This window comes from Sinocyclocheilus rhinocerous, unplaced genomic scaffold, assembly GCF_001515625.1.
Source record: "Sinocyclocheilus rhinocerous isolate Xijiao unplaced genomic scaffold, SAMN03320098_v1.1 scaffold2670, whole genome shotgun sequence".
In the NCBI taxonomy this organism is placed as follows: Eukaryota; Metazoa; Chordata; class Actinopteri; order Cypriniformes; family Cyprinidae; genus Sinocyclocheilus; species Sinocyclocheilus rhinocerous.
Window position 1 is genome coordinate 335,936 of NW_015647012.1, and position 25,660 is coordinate 361,595.

A 25,660-nucleotide genomic window follows, 5' to 3' on the forward strand; every position below is an offset into this window, starting at 1 on the left:
ATTTCGTCACGAACAGAAATAGTGTTAAACTATTAAAACATAGAACGACTACAACATGATTTAAGTTATATAAAATTACTTTTATTCCAATTGTAAAGTATAAAACATTCACATTTTACGACAAAATTGATGCGGAACGTATATTCCTCTTGAGGAGGAATATTGTTGTTGCACCGGTGTCATGCTTTTAGAGAACGGTGGACTGTCAACGGTGAAGATCTATACTCATTCATTTATTGAGTTTTGTCTCGCACTCGTTTTGCTGTGACACAAACGGGATATCTAGAAAGACAGTTTATATACAATAATGGCTCGGGTAGTGAAAGTGTTTCGGACTTTAAGAAATCACTGGAAAAAGTCCACATTTGCTGTGTGTGTGCTGTCATATGGAGGTCATTGGCTGTATGGAAAGCACAAGTTTGTGTTATCATATCTGACTGTTTCTATCATCTATCTATCTCTCTCTATCTATCTCTCTCTCTCTCTCTCTCTCTCTATCTATCTATCTATCATCTGTGCCTATCTGTCTGTCTGTATGTCTACAAACTCATTTGCTTAATTCTAGTACTTTTTTACAGTGATAATGTGCTGCGACGAGAAGCATGTATAGAGGCCAGGGTAAGGAATATTTAGTTTGAAAATATCATATATGATTGTGGACTGTGATAACCAGCATCATTATTTTAGTATAATTGAGATACTATTATAGTTTTTTTTAATAATTATTTTGAATTGTTTTTTATTTTTATATTTTCATTTTAATATTTGTTAGTTTTAGGGGGTTTTTTTTCGTTTTTTTTTCAGTTTTAGTTATTTTAGTACATCAAGTTAAAATGAAAATGAGGACTTTTGCTTTAGTAACTAGTTTAAATTAAAGTTTTTTTTTAACAATTTATTTATTTATTTATTTGTAAGTTTTAGTTAACTGTAATAACCGTGATTCCTAGTACTCTAAAATTCATTATAGGTAAATATATTGTACGTGATTTTCAGGCATTTGGTCATCAGTTAATTGGACCTCAGGAGCATCTAAAAAAAGCCACAGTCATTCTGAATCCTGCTGCCTGTAAAGGGTATGATTATACACATGGCCCTCACTGTGCCACAAATCAGTTTTTTTTTTTAGCTGTGTGAGTTTATTTGTGTTATCATAGTTACATTTTCTCTGCAGAAAGGCCAATCGTTTGTTTGAGAAAAATGCAGCTCCCATTTTACACTTGGCTGGTATGGAGGTCAAAATAGTGAAGGTATCATTCTTTATTGATTAAAGTGCTAAGGTTCTTTGGTAAAGGTGCTTTTGTATTTTTAGTGTATTAATTGCTCGATTCCCTGTAACAGACTGATTATGAAGGCCAGGCAAAAAAGCTCATGGAATTGATGGATCAAACAGATATGCTGATCATTGCTGGTGGTGATGGGACATTACAGGAGGTACAAAAGTATCTTCATAAAATGGGATTATTGAAAAATGACAACTTGAGCATATTTAAATGTTTTTATGTGTCATATTTCACACAGGTGATAACTGGTCTTCTGCGCAGAGCTGATGAGGTAGTTACTAGTAATAAATCTTTTAAGGCTGGTTTAAGATATATTGCACATTCCAAAGTTTTCTGAATTTGAACTACTGTAACCGCAGGAGACCTTCAGTAAAATACCAATTGCTTTCATTCCTCTGGGTTGCAGTAACTCTCTGAGTCAGAGTCTACATCTAGATTCTAATAATAAAGTACAGTAGGTTTCATGACTTCACTTTTCAATATTTTTATTTTTTGCTTAAATGTAGAAATGTGTGTTGTGATCAGATGTAATTACTGTAGATGTTTCTGGTTTTTCAGGCACATTACCTCAGCAACCCTGTCAATACTGAAAGGAGAAACTGTTCCACTGGATGTTCTGCAGATAAAAGTAAATTTGATAGGCATTTTGAATGAGAAATCATTAAGATTTGTCAGCTATATTTATTTTCATTCTTTCACACCGTTTTGATTGTGTAATTTCTGTTTTTAGAGTGAGAAGGAGTAGCCAGTGTTTGCTTTGTTAGGCTTACTTTGGGGTGCATTCAGAGATGTCGCTTGTTCTATTAGCAAGTATGCTTATAATATTTTTTTTTCACAGCATAAATACAAAATGCAAATGTGTATTTCTAATGTGATTTTTTCATTTAAGTTATTGGTACCTTGGCCCCTTGAAAACGAGAGCAGCACATTGGTTTAGTTGCCTTAAGGTGAGTGCTGCTCTTTGCATCGCATTTAAAGGAGTCCTTCATTGACATTGAATGTTCAGTTGCATCATAGAGGCATTCATTTGAGTTAATATTGGATTGATCACAATATCTTCTCTCCTACAGCAGTGGCCACAGACTCAACAGACCTCCCTCTCCTATCTGGCTCCTGTACCTCGTCCACCTGACCTTCCCACTGAAATACCACCCCGGCCGAACCTCCTCTACCGCATCTACCGCAGACTCCAGAACTACTGGAATACTCCTATACAAGGTATTTTATCACTTTTACAGATATGCCATTCTATAGAATATATCTTATGGATATTGGTATGCTAATATTAATAAGCAGGTTCAGACTTATTGTTAACCAATAAACCAGGGCAAGACTTGTGTATCTGTGGATGTCTAGTCTTGCATAGTAAGACCTCTAGACTAACGGCAGAATGTCTGGACTCCATACCAAATTGCATTTGCCAAGGACTGCTCAAAAAGCCTTCTGACCGACATGTAAAGCAACCAATCACTCCCAAAGTGTTTCCCAGTTTGTGTGCCTGATGCATTAGACTTTCAACCAAAAGTTTGTGGGTGTGACATCTGAGGCTGAGCCTAGTGGATGTCTAACATGTTAATTCCTTTTCTGTCGGTAGAGCCACCGAAAGATCCTGAGCCAGAGCGATGGGAGAACAAAGACATTTCCACATTGGAGCTTACAGTTAGCACACACAATAAGAACCCTGTCAAGAGAGTGAGTACTGACTTAATAGTTGCTCTTTATGGGAATGAAAATGTAATAGGTTTCGTACTAATCGGTGTCGTCTACTGTCTTCAGCGTGAGGCTGATTCTATGCTGATAACTCTGGACCCAGACTCCCTCACAGCTGGTCAGTTCATCACTGAGGGGTGAGTGTCATTCCCAAAACTGCTATTGAAAGGAGAAATGGAAAGTTTACTTCATGTTGAATCTGTTGCACTTTTTTGTCTGCTGAACATCTATGACCTAAATAACTTGCACTTATTTAAATAAGTACATTTTAAATCATTTTTTTGCAATTATCATTACTTTAATAATAATAAACTCAGCACTTTGTATTATAAGATAAAATGTTATCATAAGTGTTGTATTTTGATTGTTTAAAAATTACATTTTTATTTAATTTAATTTGCCATTAGATCTTTTCTATTTTTATTTTTTTTGGTATAAAATAATAATTTGTCATACAGAACTAAGAAAGCATTGAACCCGATGGAATCTGTAGAAAATGCTTTGCAGATAGAAGCCAGTGCTGCTTGTCTCAGTCTCCCAGAGGTCAGTATATTTTTTGGAAAAGCTTTGGGAACTGATTTCTTTGTAATCATCCATTGATCTGAAGCTAGTGGTCCAAACTCAGTCCTGGAGGGCCGGTGTCCTGCAGAGTTTAGCTCCAACCCTAATTAAACACACCTGAACCAGATAATCAAGGTCTTACTAGGCACTACTTACTAAGTAGGTCTTACTTAGAAACTTCCAGGCAGGTATGCTGAGGCAACTTGGAGCTAAACTCTGCAGGACAGTGGCCCTCCCAGACCGAGTTTGGACTCCCCTTGATCTAAGCTGTTTTGCAGCTGCTCTCATCTATTTCTTTTCTTCTCCTGTCCACAGGAGGGCGTCGGCTTTTATGACATTGACAATGAGGCATATGAGGCAATGTCTGTGGAAGTGAGACTGTTGCCACGGAAACTGAGGTTCTTTTGCAGTGCAGAGCACAGAGAGCAGCTTGCACAGGCTCAATGATGACAGTGCCAAGATGATGGTTGTGTAAAAGTGTGGAGAGGAGCCTGACAAAACTGGAAAACATACCGGTTACACCAAAAAGTGGAGTCAAATGAACATTGAGTTGTCATAAAGGTCACCATACTCCAACTGAACAATTTGTGTTCTATGGACCTTAATGAAAAGGCAGTTATATTGTCATTTTGATGGTTTTTCAACAGCATGGATGAGGTTATTAACATATTACAAGCATAAAGTTCAGACTAGTTCACTTTTAATTGTTTGTTGTTTTTTCCAAAAACTTAATATTATCATGATTCATGAAGATTGAAAAGATGGCTCAAGAACTTGCTTAAGAAACTCAAAGCAATACATGATACTGTAAGTGTCTGACCAGATAAGGACCAACAATAAAAGTCTATCAATTTCTTATTTTGCTTATTTTTATAGACTTTCCCATGCATTTGTGATAATCTTGTAGCTTCCTTTAGGTGATCCAGTGTTTTGTTTTTCTCAAAACAACCCCCCCAATACTGCACAAACAAAGCATGTGATAGAAAAGAGGGAACCATTTATTTCAAAATGGCAGTGAATAAGAATCACTGGCTTTAAAACAACAGACACATGCTGTTAGTTTGTATTGCTGTACAAGTAGTGTGTAAGACAGAGGCATTAGATTAGTGCTTTGTGATACCAGTAGAGTAAAACTCAACATTCTTTTAGCTTGTTATTGTGACAAAGATTTGTGTAACACTTAGATAACTCACAAAAAAGAAGGCACATATACACAATACCAGACAATTCAACCTGTACAATAATATGCATTCATTTAAAATAGGACACTAAATAACCAACCAACATCCTACAAGAGGATGGTTTGAAAGATTTATAATAAAGAAAGTTCTCTTATAGAAACTAAATGTAAAACCAAAATTCACATTTAATCAAATCTAGTTTATAAGCAACAGTATTTATTGTTAATTTAAATATTTTAATTAATGTAATTTAAAGAACTTCATCAAACTGTGACAAACCTGAGTGCCTGCACTCGTTCCCAAGAAATCAATTATCACTCCAACCCTAATTAAACACACCTGAACCAGATAATCAAGGTCTTACTAGGCACTACTTACTAAGTAGGTCTTACTTAGAAACTTCCAGGCAGGTATGCTGAGGCAACTTGGAGCTAAACTCTGCAGGACAGTGGCCCTCCCAGACCGAGTTTGGACTCCCCTTGATCTAAGCTGTTTTGCAGCTGCTCTCATCTATTTCTTTTCTTCTCCTGTCCACAGGAGGGCGTCGGCTTTTATGACATTGACAATGAGGCATATGAGGCAATGTCTGTGGAAGTGAGACTGTTGCCACGGAAACTGAGGTTCTTTTGCAGTGCAGAGCACAGAGAGCAGCTTGCACAGGCTCAATGATGACAGTGCCAAGATGATGGTTGTGTAAAAGTGTGGAGAGGAGCCTGACAAAACTGGAAAACATACCGGTTACACCAAAAAGTGGAGTCAAATGAACATTGAGTTGTCATAAAGGTCACCATACTCCAACTGAACAATTTGTGTTCTATGGACCTTAATGAAAAGGCAGTTATATTGTCATTTTGATGGTTTTTCAACAGCATGGATGAGGTTATTAACATATTACAAGCATAAAGTTCAGACTAGTTCACTTTTAATTGTTTGTTGTTTTTTCCAAAAACTTAATATTATCATGATTCATGAAGATTGAAAAGATGGCTCAAGAACTTGCTTAAGAAACTCAAAGCAATACATGATACTGTAAGTGTCTGACCAGATAAGGACCAACAATAAAAGTCTATCAATTTCTTATTTTGCTTATTTTTATAGACTTTCCCATGCATTTGTGATAATCTTGTAGCTTCCTTTAGGTGATCCAGTGTTTTGTTTTTCTCAAAACAACCCCCCCAATACTGCACAAACAAAGCATGTGATAGAAAAGAGGGAACCATTTATTTCAAAATGGCAGTGAATAAGAATCACTGGCTTTAAAACAACAGACACATGCTGTTAGTTTGTATTGCTGTACAAGTAGTGTGTAAGACAGAGGCATTAGATTAGTGCTTTGTGATACCAGTAGAGTAAAACTCAACATTCTTTTAGCTTGTTATTGTGACAAAGATTTGTGTAACACTTAGATAACTCACAAAAAAGAAGGCACATATACACAATACCAGACAATTCAACCTGTACAATAATATGCATTCATTTAAAATAGGACACTAAATAACCAACCAACATCCTACAAGAGGATGGTTTGAAAGATTTATAATAAAGAAAGTTCTCTTATAGAAACTAAATGTAAAACCAAAATTCACATTTAATCAAATCTAGTTTATAAGCAACAGTATTTATTGTTAATTTAAATATTTTAATTAATGTAATTTAAAGAACTTCATCAAACTGTGACAAACCTGAGTGCCTGCACTCGTTCCCAAGAAATCAATTATCACTATGCATTATTTTATTAGAAGGCTGAAAATTAGATGAACGAAAACTGTAAACTCAAAAGGTCAAGTAAATACCTTTCCATTTAGATTTTCTTTTCAATTTCACCTATATTAACGCAGCTTTATGAATCATTTGAATAATTAGGTTTCCAGTTAGGGTTTTCACAGGATTAACATATAAATGCACACAAAACCACAATCGATCAGCCTTGTGAGGCAAGTGTGCTGCTGTTATCCAGAAATGATCGACCTAAATACATTTAAATAAGAAACCCCAAGTATATACATATTCAAAGTCTTTAACAAGTATTAATCAGGAGCATTCTCTGATGACAGACAGCAATAGAAACACATTCATATTTCTCTAGAGCAAATTAAGGGACTCAAAAAGCTGATTATAACATTTCTGCATCTGTTTAAATCAGACTGTGCATTAAATGTATAATTTACATTCAATACCAACAGTGATAGTGATTAAAGGCCTGTTTTAGCACAATGATACCTGTTTAGTGGGTGTAATAACAGCAAATGCTTGAACAGAGAATGCGTAGACAGCATTGAAATGATAGTCACATTCATCAGCTAACATTTGGGTAGATGACTGAGAACCTTCTACACTGTTGTTCATTCCCATTCATATACGTCAATAAGCTCTGTTCCAAACTACAGTAGCAAAACTGATTGTGTCTATTTGTCCATAAACAATAGATCACAAATAACACCACAAACACAGTGAATGATGTCTGTTTTTCCCCAAAATGAAATGACTGTTCACATGTACATGATTAAGTTCAAAAAATGTGGCATAGACTGTGAAAATCGTCACCATCACAGTACTGTGTGTAATATGCAACATCCATAAAAGTTTTAGAAATACAGATATGACATTCAGAGCAGGCTTCACCAAACCGTTGTTACCAGAAAAAAATATGTGGATCCAGTGTGGAAGTGAGAGTTGCTCTGTTGATGGACTGTTTTTCCAATTCTCTGGTGTTCAAGTGAAGCAGATTTATATTCACATCAGTTCGCCCAGACAGCACTGGCTAGAAGAACAAAGTCACAACTGAAGACCACACAATAAAAAGCAGTAGAGAGAGGCACAGAGATCATCATGTTTCGGAAACAAGCTTAGGCAGAGTCCAGTAGAAAACCAAGATGGCTGGAAGGATACTAAGCACATAGAAATACGTCACTGGATTGACTGGCTGCAGAGTGCACAAAAAGCCTGCAGACGGATTGCACCTTTTGGTGTTGGCAGTGTCAGTGCGGTCCAGAAGGGTCAGGAATGGCTCCTGAGATAGCCAAGCCAGAGAAAGAGAGAAAAGAAAGCAGGTAATCAGTAGGCAGTGTGTTGTAGCCCTAAAAGAAAATGAGCTCCAGAGAGAGCAGCAGACACAGAGAGTCTTACGGGCAGCAGGGGTTGTCGATAAATAGCATGACGTCAATGCCATAGATTTCCAGCAGGTCGACGAGAAAACCGCGGTCACCCTGAGGATCCAGCCCCATGGCTCTCACATGTTCAGCAGTCAGGGTAGGATCGGCACTCCCCGCCACCTCAGACAGGGTCTGGAAGATTCTGTTGTTTTGCTCCATGAAGAACCTGGATAACAAACCGGGAAATTCCATACAGATTAATTACAGCAATATAAAGAGTAATTTCCCATTGGTTTGCATAACAAAACACACACAAAAAAAAATTATAAAATAAAATAAAAAGAACATACGTCAGAAAAACTAAAGGCTTCATAGCTATATTTATATTATATTAGACACTTAAGAAATTTTGGATTTCATATTAGTAACACATTTGTTTTAAGTGACAGTATCAAATAACATACTGTATGCAATTATATTATATAAATTTGCAACAAACACATTACCATTCAAAAATCTTGGGCCTGTAAAGTTTTATTTGTACGTTTTTTTTTTATTAAGAAATTTCTACTTTTTTCAGCAAGGATGCATTACATTAATCAAAATTGACAAACATTTACAATATAACGTTACAAAAATTTCTATTTCAAATAAATGATGTTCTTTTGTACTTTCTATTAATTGAAAATTAATGGTTTTCATTTAAACTAACATAAGAAATATAATATTATTGATAATAAGAAATGTTTTCTGAGCAGCAAATGAGGATATTAGAATGATTTCTGAAGGATTATGTGGCACTAAAAACTGGAGTAATGACTGCTGAAAATCTGCTTTCTCATCCCAGGAATAAATTACATTTTAAAACATATTAAAAAAGAAAACAGTCGTTTTAATAATAATATAATAATATTTCACAATCTTACTGTTTTTATTGTATTTTTATTAAATCAATGCATCTTTAGTGCTCATGAGAGCTTTTCAAAAAAAAAAAAAAAAATCTTACTGATCCCAAACTGTTGAACTGTAATGACATTTATTATCCACAAAATAACTATTCACAATTTAAGTATGAAAATGTAGTATTGCATTTCCATCAATTTCCCAACAATATATATAGCTTAATCAAGGTTAAAGAAAGTTAAACTATTTTTACAAAAAGTGTATTGTGTTCTTCCAAACACTCTTTCTATCTCATTAAAATCTGCGGATGTGATAAACTTCTATCATTGTGCTTGAGGTGTGTATTTCCATCACATACAAAATGAAGAGGTCTTCCTCATTAGATGTGCAGTCTCCATCCACCTCCTGAGAGTATAGCAGCAACTGCCTGCAAAGATATCAACATCATCATATGCCTGTGGAACAATATGTTTTTAGTTTTTTTTCTATTTTCCTCGTAAGCCTTTGATTTTAAAACGCCTAGGTACCTTTGCTCACAGAGCTTGCGATACTTCTCTCGGTCTGCACTGTTGAGTCTAAGCAGAGGCTGGAGGCTCTCTCTGTGTGTCTTTACATTCTGATTGTCAATGTATACATCATACAGCTCCTTCTTTTCCTCAAATATCTTCTCTGTTGTACCTGAGAACCCAAATAAAAAATCACAGATTTATTCTTACTGAGTTACATTCTTACTTATTTACCAGCTAATACTTATGTTGGAAGTATTTCCTAAACCCGCTACCAAGAGCTACAATCATTTTGGACATAAATGTTATTTAACATCCATTGTTTACAAAGGTTAAACCCTGTTGCGTTTGTGGAATTATGAATTTTGCCTCCAACTTTAGTCCTCCTCTTGACTGAGACACTTACAGGCCACGTAAGACAGTTCAGTCTCAAGAGCGGCAATGTCAGCAACATTGATGTAGAAGAAGGGGCGGAACTCCGGAACAGACACGCCCATCCCAGGAATGGACACATTAGCAAGGCAGCAGCAACAGTATACTAGAAGATGCAAAGCAAAAACATAGTATCAAAATAACCAATAAAAACACTCAGATCTTATTTACTATAGTTGTAGACTATAAAAATGCACAAATCAATGACAATGCCAAGACATGGACAAGAGCATGTACATGATCTTTACCACTGGATTCTCAAGCTATCTTTAATTTGCAATGGAAAATCTGCAGAGAGGTTAGGACAGCCATGTGCATGTAAATGGGTTCGCGCTCTCACCCCGATAGCAGACCACACCGACAGGGGGAGGAGAGAAAATGAGGATGCGTTTCCTGAGCAAAGCAAACTTCCACAGCACCATGATCTGCTCTCCAAAGAAGCGGATGAACTGGGACATGCAGCCAGCCGGGTGTGTGATCTGATCGGAGGTGGACAGAGAACAGAAAAGGGGCATGATTTGTGTTTCTGATCTCTTATTAAATGACAGACAGACACATCACATATATTAAACGGGCTCTTAAAGTTTCTAAGAAAAACATGGCAGCTTTTATATCATAAAGAAAATTATGAATAATAAAATAATTATTATCATAGCCGTTTAGCTGATTAATAGAAGTGGTCATTCAATCTAGTCTTATTTTTTAAATCCCCTGACAGGTTTGTAAATTCAAAATGCAGTTATTCAAAGTTCAAATTACAATTTTCAAATTTTGTGAATTTTAAGCAAATATTTTAATTGTATTTTTATAATGTTTGTTTATTTATTACTGGATATCATTACATTTTTAATTGTATTTGCCAGTAATTGTATGCAACTATGAATATAAAAACCATAAACATGGATTTAGAAAGTGCATCTTCAAAACTGAACCAGGCTTTATTTAACAAACATCATATCCAAACCTAGTTCTGAGCTAAAGTATACCTCAGCATATTTTTCAACAAGAGTATCTCCTCATATGGAATTCTTTTTCAACAATAGAGGTTCTTGTGGTTTGTAGAGAGAGGAATTGGTCTCACAATAGTTTTTTCCCCCTGTTTTCACAAAACGGAACTTTCCCATGCTTTAAATGCTGCTAGGAGGTGCAGAGGTATTGCACCCTGGTTAATCAGTAACATGAAATTCCCTGAGTGGCCTGGCCTAGATTTCTTCAGACTCTTAAAAAAAATCTAATTATCTAATACTACTGTCATAAAAACAAATTTAATGGAACTCCTTCAAAAAGCTGAAGCTTTGATTAGTGACGGATAAAGCTGGGTTATATCTTCAAACCTTCATCTCTGGATGCATGCAGCGGTTGACTATGGGCCCAAGAGCACTGGTCGGGCAGGCTGTGACCAAACCGTTCCCTCCCGAGGGCAACACTGCCTTTTTATCCTCGTAGAAAGCTTCCAGTGGAGAGTACTGTCCTGGACACTGCAACTGGTGCCTGCAAGAAAGCATTTGCAGGCTGTTGGTGTTGTCATAAAATGCATTGCACTTAACAGGAATTTGCTTTATTTAGATGCAGACATTACGCAACAGACATTTTTAACACAGTTGATCATGATGTAATTTATATTACAATTTTGCATGCTGCATATTATTACCTTAACTGATTGAAGAAGAGATGAAAAGTGATTCCAAATGAAACAAATTCCATGTCACATTGCATGCAACTCAGAGCTTATGTTTAATGCATAACAACATCTTAAAATAGAAATGATGCGTGCAAAAGAGTAAGAGAAAGAGACATAACAAGGTAAAATGTGAAGCAAGCATACACTTACTGGACTTGGTTTTCCAGGAAGTGCATGTAACGGTATAGCAGTGTGTAAGAAGGAGACAAAATCCCTACAGATTTCATCCGAGCTCCTCGTTCCAGCTCACTCTCCACAGGCATGTTGGCAAAGCACGCTAGTCCGAAGTAACAGCCTTTACGAAAATATCTACAAAATAAGACAAGCACATTTAATCTGAATTAATCTATATACATACACACAAAATGAACATGTTTGGATGAAAATATGCAACTAATCAAACGGTTTGCCTCATGATTACAAAATTTGCAGTAGCAGCTCCGAAGCGCTGGAATAAGCTACCTCTACATCTCAGACTGGCTCCGTCATTAGGCTATTTTAAACGAAAATTTAAAGTGCATTTACTTGAATTAGCATTTGGTTCTGCAGACTAATTAGCAAAAGGTTTTTTTTTATAACATTTGTTGTTGTTGGTCATTGTTTGTCTGAAAGTTAATATTGTGTAATTTTTATTTAGAGATTGTACAGCACATTGGTCAACGTTACGTTCTTTTAATTGTGCTCTATAAATAAATAAACAAACAAAACAAACAAAAATATATTGAACGAATGACTCATTAGGAAACAAAACAATTGGTCAAATATTAATATTATATTATATTATTATATTAATATAATATGGTGAATATTATTTTCGATACCTAGTTGACTTTTATTTATAGGATTTGGATGATTAAAATGGTCCAACTATATCAACTATATATATATATATATATATATATATATATAGTTTTCTCATTTTAGCCCAATTAAACCAAAATGTTTATTATTCCAAATAATGGAGGGTAGGTCTGTAGTATAGATATGCATTATTAAGCCAAATGTTACAAATGCCCTCTGTCTCTTATATATCCAGTGGCATTTATGAAAGAGAATCCCACATGAAGTCACTTGAGATCCGATGAGAGCCGCTTGCCATAGACTTGAACTCTACTCCCTCCAGATTCACATCTTGAGGTAGGCACCATTCTATCATGTTCCCTGTAAAAGACACAGTGTGGGATTATGTAAACAACTGTGAAGCTGTTGGACCAGGTTTTAATCAAATAGTGTTTGCAGAAGAACACAAAAACTCTCTAAATGCCTTTTTCCGCTGAACTCCCTTTGAAAAAAAGAGGAAGTCTTAAAAACAGCGCAGCAGTCAGCTGTATGACTGTATGATACAACTCTCACTTCATAGTATATTCATTTCCTTACATGTGATATGACAAAACAACCTCCCATGTGGGGAAAAATATGTACACTTCTATGGTGAATTTGTTTTTAGTTCTGAATTAAGAATTATTATTGATGTTTTGTGTAACCTACAGTTACAAGTAGTAACAAGTAGCCTTGTAACTGTTTGAAGATTGCATTAATAAAGAAAAAAAGTCTCAAAAAAAGTTGTAAATTGAAAAAAGGAGTAGTCGGCATAATCTTTCATTAATATTATTTCTTAAAAAGAATGAACAGCAAAGAAAAAATATTACAACTAATAATATTATTAATTCGATTTGCATTTTATTATACATTCAACATATCTTACAAATATTATTTATATACATGTTTTTTTTTGTCATTTAAATATTAATAGTAATTTAAAACTCTCAGTGTTACTAACATACAAGAAGCCATTTTGTTGCCATAAAATCGTAAAACAGAGAGGACCCCTTTTTTCAAGATCTTTAGGATGTTAAAAAATATAGTACGTTTTACAAAATTTGTAGATAATCGCTTTTAACACTGTATGAAACCATCATGATTATAATTATGATGTTTCTAAGAACTTAGCATGTTTTTAACTAGATTTCTCATTTTCATCATCATCTCGGACATTATTTGTGACTGCCACATTTACAATTTGACCTCAATCAGCCATTTTACAGTATTTCACCTCACCCGATCTTGTGTCGAAAGTCACAACAAACACTGCAACAATTTGGTCTTTTTCTTCCCATCCAGTGATCCTCCGATCCCTGACTGACAGTCCATGAAAGGCGCAGTCTCCCTCTTCATCAGTGGCGGAAGCATCTTCTCCCGGGCCGCTGTGTTTATGGGGAGAATGTGCACTTTCACCTGAAACAGCTGTTACACTGTTCGGTCTCGCCGGGCTTGTGTTTAGGGAGATATCTGCCCGTACACCGCCCTCGTTCGGGTAACTAGACAGACCGGACTGTACTGAATCCTCAGTCTCCGGTGATGGAACCGTTGGGGCAAGTTCGGCCGGGGGAACCTCCTCCCAGTCCAGCAGCGGAGCGCGATCCGACTGCTCAACCATACTTATTTCGATATTGCCTATCGAGGAAATAAACAAAGTCGTCGTACTCGATACCGAGCGGTCAGTCCAAGCGACAAACGCTACGCATGAAACGAAACATTGCGCTTGCGATTCAAACGATCCCTAAATGTAGTAATCCAGATTCCAGACAGGGTAACAGACGCTACCCAGGCGTACTCTGTTTTGATGATGTCACAGACTTCCGCTCACGTGAAGCGAAAGGGTTATTGGTCGAAAAATAAATACACAATATGATGTTGTCTGTGTGCGCAGTACCTTAAAATAAATATGCTGACTCTGACGACCATAATTTACTTTCCTTGACAGTCAGAATTCATGCTTAGAAACCACAAATTTAGCTTTTTGGATGTTTAATAATAAACTTAATTGAATGTTTAAATAAATAAATCATATATCTATAATGCATTTCTTTGTCTATACAGGTTTGAGGATTAGTGGTGTTTCACACTGGATCTTTTCTGATGCGCGTGACCATTTTACTGCATTCAAAGATTGACTATACTACGAACCAATAGTATTTGACTGAGGGCAGTGTTATTCGTATACGCCCCCCCTAAAGTGACATCTCTTTCGTTCACATCTACAGTAGTTAATTTCACAAAAAGGAGAGAAAAATATGATTTTGTAAAGGTGGCTGATGACCACAAAATGGTGTAAGGGCGATATTGAAACTCATAATTAATTTAGGCTATTATTATATTTTATGTACTTAGTCCAGTTATACCAAGAATTTCAAATATGGAGAGAAAAGTGATACATTGTGATTTCTGGGGAAAACACTCTTGCTTAAACATTCTTTTAGCATAAGAAGACACGAACATTTAAATAAAGTAAATACTCGTGATGATTCTGTGACTTATTTCACAAATAAACCGTCACGACTTCTTACTGGTGTGCAGGAAAAAAGTTTAATGAACAATATCAGTGAACAGATCTGAACAAATCTTTTCAGTGAACAGATTCAAAAGATTCGAGTCATGAATCAAAATATTTGACACTAGTTAGCGGAGTTAATTAAGGGTCGAGACACTCCGCCCATTGTTAAAGGACCTCATTAACGTTGACGCGCCAGGTTCAAGCGTGGTGGCCCATGAGCTCATCTCAGGGTAAGTTGGAATTGCTTTTATGTTGTTCAAAACAGCACAATAAAACAATGGAAGTAATATATATTTTGAGAGAATCTGTAAATGTTTTACTTTTCTCACAACAAACATATGAGATCCTTAGACGTTGTCGTTGAGGCCTACCTAAGGAGACTACTCTCACAACTTTATTATGTTTACATTTTTGTGTGTCTAAATTGAGTACATATGTTTTAAAGAATAATAAAATAAAACATTAGCAGATCATATTTGATCCATCTAACATCCCACTCTCGAGTTATTGGTATTGCATCGACCAATCCATATTGGTTGATCGCTAATTTACAATGTTAGTTGCCGTACTAACCCCCTTTTTTCCTAAATCTGTGAAAATTTTCTGACTTCAGTGGTCTGAAATGGCCTTTGTGAATGCAGCGCAGCAGCATCTGATCTTCTCCAGCAGTGGGGAGGAGGACAGCAGTGACAATAGCTTTGATGAATGGGCGCACAGGAGCGTTCCAGTCAGAAGCCCCTGTCGGACACCCCGGGTACAGCGCCACCGCACCAGGAGTATCACAGTTTCCCCATACATCCCTACCTCTCCCATACCGTATGCTGCTTGGGAAAAACTCAGGCTTTGTGACTCACCCAGTACACCAAAGGTGATCTCACAGTGCCTCAGTTTCATGTAAATGTTGAAATGATGTCCATCTGCTGTTTGATTTGCAGTAGCAATACATTTGACCCTTTAAAGAATTGTTTACGGTTTATATCATCAAACTTCCTCTACCTACAGAGTTTGCTGTCTAAATCGACCCTCCTTTGCTCTAGCAGCAAGCCATGTCGCAGTCAAAGATTCCTTCGTTTGTCTACTGCTTTTGATCCTGTGCCCTCAGTGAACGTTAACCCTTTCACACCAGAGACGGTGCGCAGGAACAGTGAACACCACAAGAGGAAGAGCCAAAGGAGTGATGATGATGAGAACGATGCACAAAGGTAACAGATCTTTGCTTTAATCAACTCCTGTTGAGGGATTAGATTTACATTGAATTACCTTTACAGATCTAAGGAACCTCAGAACTCGTCAGAGGATGAAAATTTCTTCCTCCCCTCAAAGGTACGGTTTCAAAGGCCATTGCTTAGCCTTGTCTATTATGTAGTAGGTTTATAAATCTTCGTAATCCCACCAAAAGCTTTGACAAATCTGTGTTCTCTCACACGGTCTCCCATCTGTTGCCCTTCAGAGGCCAGCAGTGTCAGCCCACATGCTGTCGCGTTATGAGAGTGAGTTTTTAGAGCTGGGCTGCATCGGCGTGGGCGAGTTTGGTTCCGTGTATCGATGTGTGAAGAGGTTGGATGGTTGCATGTACGCCATCAAGCGCTCGCGCAGGCCAATTGCAGGCTCTGCCAATGAGTGAGTAAGCGCTGCCAACCACGCTGGGCTTAATGTTCTCAGTTTTCCTAATTTAAAACCTCAAAGGACAATTCTATATATGGTTAGGTTTTGTATATGGTTTTTGTGCTTCCTCAATGAATCTTAAGACTCTTATATTATCTTAGATTATTAATGTAATTTTCTTTCCCCCTTTTCAGGCAGCTGGCCTTGAAGGAAGTGTACGCCCATGCGGTGTTGGGCCATCACCCTCATGTTGTCCGATACTACTCCGCATGGGCTGAGGATGACCATATGATTATACAAAATGAGTACTGTGATGGTAGGACAGAAGATCACAAAACTACATAGATGGTCATGTGTTTTTTTTTTTTATTGAAGTTGAGACTGTTTTTACTTTGAGAGGCTTTTTTTGGTCTAATAGGTGGTAGCCTCCATGATGCTATAACTGAAAAGGGAGAGCAAGGAGAGTTCCTCAGTATTCCTGAGCTGAGGGATCTTCTCCTACAGGTCTCCATGGGGCTAAAATACATCCACAGCTCAGGCCTGGTGCATCTCGACATTAAACCCAGTGAGCTCTGTGTCTATTTCATTGTTTCTCATATGCCTATAATACTCAGTGAAACTGGACTTTTTGACTGGCACATGTTTAAATTTCCATCCTTTTTAGGTAATATTTTCATCTGCAGTCGACCCAGCTTGAGTGCTGGTGGAGAGGGAGAAAGTGAAGATGATGAAAGCCCCTCCTCTGGAGTTGTATATAAAATTGGTATCTACCTACTTGTCCATGTTTTTAACCCTTGAATGCATAAGTGATTTGCCAGTCATTATTACATATTTGGGTCTTTAGTGACCCGGAATGTATTTCTAACATGTATCTTAACTGCCTATGTTGCCCTGTAACTTCATCATATTTCAGATAAAATGTCATTGTTACGGTCAATGATTTCGGCACTCCAAAACCATTTTGACCGAAATTAATTGTTTTTTTGTTGTTGTTGTTTTAACCAAATATTTTCAGTTTCCAAAAATTCTGTGCATCACTAGATCTAATAATGACAACTACAAAATATGAAAATAAAGCATATTTAATTAGTGACGTTTTATTTGTAATTTTGACTTGCATTGCTAAATTGATGCAATATACAGTAGCTGTATATATTTGATGATATGAATATCTTGTTCTTTAGGTGACTTGGGTCATGTAACCTCCAGCTCAAGCCCTCAGGTTGAGGAAGGGGATAGCCGATTCTTGGCCTATGAGGTCCTGCGAGAGGCATGATATCTGTTTGAACTTTGTCCAGAGTGTTCCGTTTTTTGCAGAGTTTAAATTATAGCAAAACAAGCGAACTGTGGATGTAACCAGTTGCTGGCTTTTTTCCTCACAGGACTACACACATCTTCCTAAAGCAGATATTTTTGCACTGGGCCTGACAGTGTTATTAGCTGCTGGAGCTCCACCACTTCCTCAGAATGGAGATGACTGGCACAGCCTCAGGCAGGGTGAGCTACCCAGCCTGCCCCAGGAGTTACCAGCACCCTTTAAAGACCTTCTAAAGGTACAGTTTGAGTAAGCAGCACATCTTTGTAATGGTTTATTGCACTCTCTGTAATGGGTTCTTTTATTTTTTGTTTCTTTAAAGAATCATCAGAGTTTACTTCATGCTACACTCTCAGAAAAAAGATACAAAAGCTGTTGCTGGGCAGTACCCTTTCAAAAAACAGCTTTGTACCTTATTTACCCCTAAGTTATGCATATGAGTACCTTTTGAAAACAAAATAAATTTGACTGTGAAAATACACACAAAAGATTATTTAAAGCTATTTTTGTGTTAAATGAGAAAGTATCAAGTAGACATTACAAATTGTATCTTTAGAATGATTTTATTTGATTCAACATAAAATTTAAGTTTAAGCTGTCATTGAAAATACTTATTTCACACAAACATTTAGGCTACAACAGCCTAACATAAACTATGGAACATAAAAAGATAATTTGAGAAACATCTCAGTATTTTTTGTTCATACAATGAAAGTCATTGGTAACCAAAAGAGCTTTGTTACCAACAGTCTTCAAAATACCTTCTTTTATGTTCCACAAAAGAAAGGTTTGAAACGGCATGAGGTAAAGTAGTGAGTAAATGATGACAGAATTTTTTATTTTTTGGTGAACTATCCCTTAAATGTATTTATTTTTATCATTATTATTATTATTATTATTATTATATATATATTTATATATTTTTTTTAAATGAAATAATACTCTAAGAAAATCTGCCAACAGGTGGCGGTAAATATCTTTTAGTCGTTCATTCATTCGAACGGCTAATTCGTTCAGAAATGAAGTAAACGGCTCTCTTTATGAATGGGACTTTGAATCATTAGGTTCACACAATTCGTTCAAAACGCGGATCCATTCAGAAACTAAACACCGCTGTGTTGCTCGGAGATGTGCAACAATTCTGCTATGGATTTAAAGGTAATGTTCTCTGCTAAATTGAGAAATCCATATTATTGTGTTTAAAATATAACACAATATCAACTTATTTACTGAACTGCTGTATAAAATCACATTTAAATTCGTGATATTCGGGAGTCGGGACAGTATCAGCACTCGTGTGATACTGCTCTCGCTATTACTCTCGCTGCTCGTGTGATATCGCTTATCGTATGATATAAATGAGATAAAAACACATACAGGGGCATTTTTGCACCAATATCTTGAATTTTAGGGCATAACTGCATTTATGGAGTTGTTCATGAATGTATTGGTGGTTTTGAAGTTGTTTACAATGGATTCATACATTCAGTCTCTGAGGTCAAGATTAAAAACCTAATTTTCATTTCATTAGTATATTTGTTTTTGACAGATTCTGTTAGATCCTGATCCTACTACAAGGCCATCTGCAAATGCGTTGTGTCGGCATGATGTACTGCGCAAGGAGAGGGCCGGCAAACTGGCTGCACAACTTCGCAAGGAATTAAATGTGGAGAAGTTCAGAACAGCTATGCTGGAACGGTGAGGCAGGGGTTATCTAGCAGTGGGTATAGAAAATAATCACCCCCCTTTTAAAATAATCACATTTTGTTGCTTTGCAGCCTGAAATGAAGACGGACTCAATTTTTGTTTTATCCAGTTGTATTTACTCAGTGCAACTTATAACATCCAAGTGAAAGATATAACACCAACATGTCAGAAAAAAAAAATTAAAAAACACAAAATCACTGAGTTGGAAAAAGGATCACCCCCTCCTAAAAATGACTTGTAAACTCAATCAGATTTAGCTAATCACCTTCTCAATGGCACACAAAGCCATTTGACTTTCAACTGTGATCAGCTGTAGTCATTTTGATTAGCTCGGCATGAAAAAAGCTTTCCTGGAGCATTTCAGTCCTTGGTAGTGCAACTGAAGCAAACAATCAACTATGGGTGGCAAGGCACTGTCAAAAGATAAAGTTGGTGGACAGGCACAAGTCAGGAGTTGGTTACAAAAACATTTCAAAGGCTTTATCTGTGCCTGGAAGCACAGTGAAGTCTATTATTAAGAAGTGTAAGGTATTAGGTACAACACAGACCCTGCCTTGATCAGGACGTCGCTACAAACTGGATGAAAATGGTCAAAGAGGCTACCAAGAGGCCTACAGCAACTCTGAAGCAGTTGCAGGAATTTATGACAAAAGAGTGGTCATTGTGTGCATGTGACAACAATATAACTGAGCACACAGTGGTTGAAGGAGAAAAAGGTGAATGTCCTTGCATGGCCTAGTCAGAGCTCAGACTGAAACCCCACTGAAAATCTGTGGAATGACTTGACTGTAGTCCACAAATGGTCACCATCAAATTTCACTGAACTTGAGCAGTTCTGCAAAGAAGAGTGGGCAAATATTACAAAATTAGTAGAGACAAATCCCAAAAGAGTAAAGGCTGTAATTGAAGCAAAAGGTGGTTCAACAAAATACTGACACAAGGGGGTGATCATTTTTATCAAACTGATTCTTTTTTTCTTTTTTTTTGACATGTTAGTGTTATATCTTTCACTTGGATGTTATAAGTTGCACTGAGTAAACCCAGCTGGATAAAACAAAAACTGTGTCCGTCTTCAATTCAGTCTGCAAAGCAACAAAATGTGATTATTTTAAAGGAGGTTATTCTTTTCTATACCCAATGTACTATTCTCTAGTACTCCATTTCAGGAAGTAGCACTTGTATTATTTACCTTTTTGGATTCATCACTTATGCTTATAGAGGTCTTAATTTTCCATGCCTTTATTTCTACTTAGAGAACTCAAGGAGGCCCGACGGGCTGCTACCTCACCCAAGCAGTCATCACAACCAGGGTCTCTTCCAAGAGCTGGGAGGAAGCTTGTGGGCAAAAGTGCAGCCCGTTCCATGAGCTTTGGTTTCCCTGGATACTAGCACTGATTCCAGCACTAAATTTGTCATGTACTGCATGTGTCAACAGACCTACATACTGTATTTATGGAATGCAATAGTCAAATGCTTTTGCATTACTCGGCATTTGTCACTGGTGAAACTTCAGGTCCTGTTTTTGTCTTAACCCTGAACATCACCATTTCACGTAGTTTTATTTGTGGCATGAATCGGTGCATATTTATGGTTTACTGTTGAATGGCACATTTATCTTGTCAAATAACTGGTGCATTTTAATTGTAAATAAAGTTTTTAAATGTTTAAATTAAATGTAATGCTGTTTTATTTACCAGTTTAAACAATTGGATGTCAGTCAGGTAATGTGTTTTCGTATTGACAATAAGGGGTGATTCTAGCAGATTAGATTTCCTTGTACAGTGATTCTCAAACAAAGGACCTTAGCAAATTTATAGCTGGCCCCACTTCTCGGAGACTTTTGTATATTGTCTAGGACAGGGGCCTTGGAATATCTGTTTCAATCTGAATGCTCTATTTACTGCTGTGCCTCATATTCCACAGTGTAGGTGGTGTAATAGTTCAGCCAACTTTTCCTCAGTATTCTTTATCTAGCATGTGCAGTCTAACAGAAGGGGAACTCCATTTCCAAAAACCCCTCTCTCCTAAAGAGAAGTTAAGTTAAAAGAACGAGGGTCAAGTCCCGTGTTCACATCATAATTTGAGACTTTAACGTCTGTTTATCTCTGCCTTCTGAGTTATTCTCGACTATTGCTACGTTTAGAAAGGTCGCACCTATTTTTTTATGCCTTACACTTTAAGTAAACAGCGACAATAACATTATCTACTACTTGTGGATTTCTAGCTGCTTTCGCTTTTCCTTAGTCTTTGACCACGCCTTCTGTGCAGCGTCATCTGACGCGCAGGAAGGCGGGGGATTCTTAAGAGTCGCAGAACATTGTTTATTGGGCTACAAAGCTTCACTATTACATGATGTTTTGACTTGAAGTTTATGTAAGTAACGAATGTTTGTTCTTTCACTGTAAAATACACTCGACACGTATATAGACAGGATTTTAAACATTTGCCTGAAAGGAGAATAAATAACGTTAACCGGTATTTTTGCTACTAGATCGTAGCCTAGTCGCAAGTGTTTTATCATAGTTTCTGTGGATAGTGTTACGACAGTTCGTGCTATGTCTTTAAATATAAACATTCATTCACGTGTTTACTGTTATATTTACCCAGATAGACTAAAGTTTCAGGCTTCCTTCAGTTTGACTCAAGTTTCCTGTAAGTTAACGTTAATGTTCAGAAGTGCTCTGCATCTGGCTGGTATTTTTTATTTTAACTGAATTAACGTAATCACTGAGCTTCATCTAGCCTAAGTGTCATTTGTGTGGTCCCTAGAGATGAATTTGGACTACAGTTTTTCTTTGTTTCGATCTGAGAATAATTTTTTTCTACAACTGATCTCTGTTTTGCAAAAACTGCTCTTGCTTTAAACGGCTCTTGTAAACGTCATTAAAACATGTATAAAATCAACCCCAATCCTCAATAATCACCGAATAATATTAGCTAGCCACTAATAAACAGGCAATATCATCAGCTGCTAGCTTGTTAGGGCTGGGATATTTCATGATGTTATTTAAGCCGACCGAAAAAGGTCGCACATTTATTTACGTTTAGGTTATTTAGCTATATATAGCAATCTATATAGATATTGTTTTTATACACAGCTGTAATACACACACACACACACACACACACACACATACACATATATATTACATACAGCTATTGTGTTCCTGTAGATTAAACAGTGGAGCATTGCGTTAGCAACGCTAATGTCATGGGTTCGATTCCCAGGGAATGCATAAACTGATAAAATTCATACCTGGAATACAGTGCAAGTTGCTTTGGATAAAAGAGTCTGCCAAATTCATAAATAAATACTACACCCTAACAGAAAACTTTATGCACGTTATGCATCAGGCCATGTATATTCTTGTAAATCATTCAAAACAGTTGCAGTGACTCATGTTTGATCTTATCTTATAATGAAACGAAGTGCTTTTGTGTTTTTCTTGAATCGCAGAGCACCTGTATGAGGCATTGTACGGGTTTGTGCAATGGACTGCAACAGAAACTTTGGCAACATTCCAGCCACTTCCCTGGTGCTCCTTTCCTTCCTTCAGCAAAAAGGCTGCCAAAATAGCGAGCTTAAAAGAGAGCTTGATGATCTTGATGAACAGCTAAAGCTGCCTACAAATCACAATTATATTGAGAGTGATGGGGAATTACAAACCGATGGACATAATGTCTCATTCAGCTACAGAGAAATTTTACATGAACTTCAGCATCAGGTTCAGCCTCAAGTACCAGGTATATTAGACACTGATAAAAATTTCGGACAATTTTGCATGCCTAATTATTAGTTATATTAAAAGTACTATATTTTTGCCATTGTCTGTGTCGGTTAACGCTGCTAATGTATCTTTCCATCTCAGTCAATGCTGAAGAGGCTCAGGCAGCAAGGGAAATGGCTGCAGAGTTGATCAGAATTGCAGACCTGCTTGAGCACAGAGTCCTGTCCCAAGCTGCTGACAGTTTGACCAAGAAACTGTGCAGATCTCAGGAGCAGGTGAGACAAAATGACTGTATTGCAAACCAATCTTAGCAGTTTACATTTCTAATAAATTTACACTAATTGTTGCTCCTTAAACCTGGAAAAAAAAAAATCTCAATATTCCTTAAACATTTGCAGTTTTGGGCCAGCCATCTGTCTGATGGAGTGAAAGCCTTACTTCTCCAGGTGGCAGGTGCCAAGGAGTTTAAGAAGGAACTTGTGGAGATGGCCTTCACTTTTGTGCTTATGAAGAGTGTTTGTGAGCATGCGCCTGCATTTTTGTTTCGTCTTTATGGCACAGTCGTGCAGTATTTCTTACCACACAGATCCCACTGATGAGCTCTGTGTTCCAGTTATACATTTATAAAGTACGCTGCTAATGTATCTTTCCATCTCAGTCAATGCTGAAGAGAAGACCCAGAATTGCAGACCTGCTTGAGCACAGAGTCCTGTCCCAAGCTGCTGACAGTTTGACCAAGAAACTGTGCAGATCTCAGGAGCAGGTGAGACAAAATGACTGTATTGCAAACCAATCTTAGCAGTTTACATTTCTAATAAATTTACACTAATTGTTGCTCCTTAAACCTGGAAAAAAAAAAATCTCAATATTCCTTAAACATTTGCAGTTTTGGGCCAGCCATCTGTCTGATGGAGTGAAAGCCTTACTTCTCCAGGTGGCAGGTGCCAAGGAGTTTAAGAAGGAACTTGTGGAGATGGCCTTCACTTTTGTGCTTATGAAGAGTGTTTGTGAGCATGCGCCTGCATTTTTGTTTCGTCTTTATGGCACAGTCGTGCAGTATTTCTTACCACACAGATCCCACTGATGAGCTCTGTGTTCCAGTTATACATTTATAAAGTATAGTGAATATATGTGTATAAATAACTGATAGATTTGATACATTACTTTGCCTGTAAAGACAAATGCATATCCTTCATTTAAAGTGATTGTCGAGACTGAAACCTTAGCAATACCTTATGGAATATTTTTAAAAGTTTCCTTTTTTCTTTATTCCCTTGTAATACGGTCTGAAACAATTGATGTACTTTTTGTTGTTGTTGTTTTGGCATTGTAGCCATATTAAGTTTTATGGTCTTGTTAGGCATTTCTTTAACTGCCATGGAAAAATAATACCCCGATTAAACCGGAAACTGTACATTAAACCAAATTTGAGAAAGAAAAAAAAAAATGTATTCTCTTCTCTGATAACTTTGTTTTGATTTCCTTCAAAAAAAAAGCATGGTCTATAAGGGATATCACATGATCAACCGTCCCTTTTATGTACAACAAAGCTGACTCATATCAATACAAAATAGAGGAAGCAAATTATTTTCTGTCTTAGAGTTTGCGTGTCGTCTTTTTTTTTAATTTAAGCAATGTTATTATGATAAAAATTCATGCTTAAATCAGAGCACAAACCACCAGCTTTACCCTTGATGGAATATGGTTTTATTTCACAGCTTTTGTCCATCTGACACACACACAAAAAAAAAAAGCACTTTCTCTGACGTGAGGTTGCCAACAACTGACAAAACAGGTGGATCCTGCCTGTACATATGATTTCTGCTTTTGTTTTCAGTTGTTTTGACCAAGGTCTCTTTTGGATAGGCACACAACAGGGAAAAGAGGGTGACAAGGCTGTGCCGTGCAGGCTTTTTTACCTTTCAAGGACAAACAACAGCACAAGGTACAGGCAAGGTGTAAATCAAAGGCAAAAGACCGAAAATACTTTATATGAGAAGACAAAGAAAAACAATAAAGGGCCGAGGACTGGCCCAGAAGACATTTAAGAGACTTTCTGGTCCCACAAACCTGAAGTCAGCATTTGATTTGAGCGACGGACAGTTAATGTTACCTAACACAGCAAATCACTTTTTACTCTAGAATGACAAAATCCATTTGGATGTTTCTGAATCATGGTGGTTTAAGATGAAACCACAAGTTTAATGTTTCATCATATTCTCATTTCAATATTTCACAAGATTTTATTGAAATTGCTTTTGACCCAGAATTAGGAACATTTAATTACAAAATACACGCTTAGAAACATCATATTAGAAAACTAAATTACTTTTCGTCTAGCATTATCTCCCGCTTCCTGACGTTGAGATAAATTCAGTCAACTGTGCCCTGTCGCCATGGCAATATTGACTGTGCTGGTGTAGTATTTTCACGAGTGCTAAACAAACATGTTTTTGTACCTTAAACATTCACATTATAGCGAATTGCTGTACATTAAGAAATTACAATCCCTTAAACAAAATGTATCAGCCAAAGTGGAGGGGTTTCCCATTTGAGGCTGTGACCTAGGCTTCTACTTTTTAAAGGGGGGGGGGGGATTCACACAAAAGAAAATATACATTAAAA

The 25,660-nt window shown here is 36.9% G+C and overlaps 2 protein-coding genes and 1 pseudogene across 4 annotated transcripts; 2 read left to right on the forward strand and 1 right to left on the reverse strand.

Moving 5' to 3' along the window:
* Positions 1-232: 232 nt before the first annotated feature.
* On the forward strand, positions 233-4,381 carry LOC107708215 (acylglycerol kinase, mitochondrial-like; annotated as a pseudogene).
* Positions 4,382-5,939: 1,558 nt separating this feature from the next.
* Positions 5,940-13,982, reverse strand: LOC107708228 (protein LCHN). The gene is made up of 10 exons (XM_016512403.1): positions 13,405-13,982; positions 12,408-12,507; positions 11,497-11,655; positions 11,000-11,156; positions 10,006-10,144; positions 9,640-9,771; positions 9,255-9,405; positions 9,086-9,154; positions 7,859-8,050; positions 5,940-7,742 (listed from the first exon to the last, which is right to left on the reverse strand). Exons 1-10 carry the CDS (start codon positions 13,781-13,783, stop codon positions 7,730-7,732), a joined length of 1,491 nt encoding a protein of 496 aa, XP_016367889.1. The 5' UTR covers positions 13,784-13,982; the 3' UTR covers positions 5,940-7,729.
* Positions 13,983-14,809: 827 nt separating this feature from the next.
* LOC107708227 (wee1-like protein kinase 2) lies at positions 14,810-21,055 on the forward strand. Of its 3 annotated transcripts, none has more exons than XM_016512400.1 (12): positions 14,810-14,910; positions 15,294-15,548; positions 15,683-15,882; positions 15,949-16,003; positions 16,131-16,300; positions 16,480-16,601; positions 16,704-16,850; positions 16,950-17,048; positions 17,470-17,555; positions 17,668-17,838; positions 19,150-19,298; positions 20,561-20,973. In XM_016512400.1, the coding sequence occupies exons 2-12, from the start codon at positions 15,303-15,305 to the stop codon at positions 20,694-20,696; spliced, it is 1,581 nt and encodes a 526-aa protein (XP_016367886.1). In that variant the 5' UTR covers positions 14,810-14,910; positions 15,294-15,302; the 3' UTR covers positions 20,697-20,973. The 3 variants fall into 3 exon arrangements, with proteins under 3 accessions (XP_016367886.1, XP_016367887.1, XP_016367888.1); XM_016512401.1 differs by having other exon boundaries at positions 14,831-14,910; positions 15,322-15,548; positions 20,561-21,055; XM_016512402.1 differs by lacking the exon at positions 14,810-14,910 and having other exon boundaries at positions 20,561-21,054.
* Positions 21,056-25,660: the final 4,605 nt, after the last annotated feature.

Excerpts from the sequence above, each read along its gene's own strand:
- LOC107708228 (XM_016512403.1), bottom strand. The coding sequence starts at position 13,783 with ATGGTTGAGCAGTCGGATCGCGCTCCGCTGCTGGACTGGGAGGAGGTT. Across the intron at positions 9,772-10,005 it reads CGGTGTGGTCTGCTATCGGG|TATACTGTTGCTGCTGCCTT; the intron begins GTGAGAGCGCGA and ends TGCATCTTCTAG. Across the intron at positions 9,406-9,639 it reads TGAACTGTCTTACGTGGCCT|GTACAACAGAGAAGATATTT; the intron begins GTAAGTGTCTCA and ends TTGGGTTCTCAG.
- LOC107708227 (XM_016512400.1), top strand. The coding sequence starts at position 15,303 with ATGGCCTTTGTGAATGCAGCGCAGCAGCATCTGATCTTCTCCAGCAGT. Across the intron at positions 17,839-19,149 it reads CCTTTAAAGACCTTCTAAAG|ATTCTGTTAGATCCTGATCC; the intron begins GTACAGTTTGAG and ends TGTTTTTGACAG. Across the intron at positions 19,299-20,560 it reads AGAACAGCTATGCTGGAACG|AGAACTCAAGGAGGCCCGAC; the intron begins GTGAGGCAGGGG and ends ATTTCTACTTAG.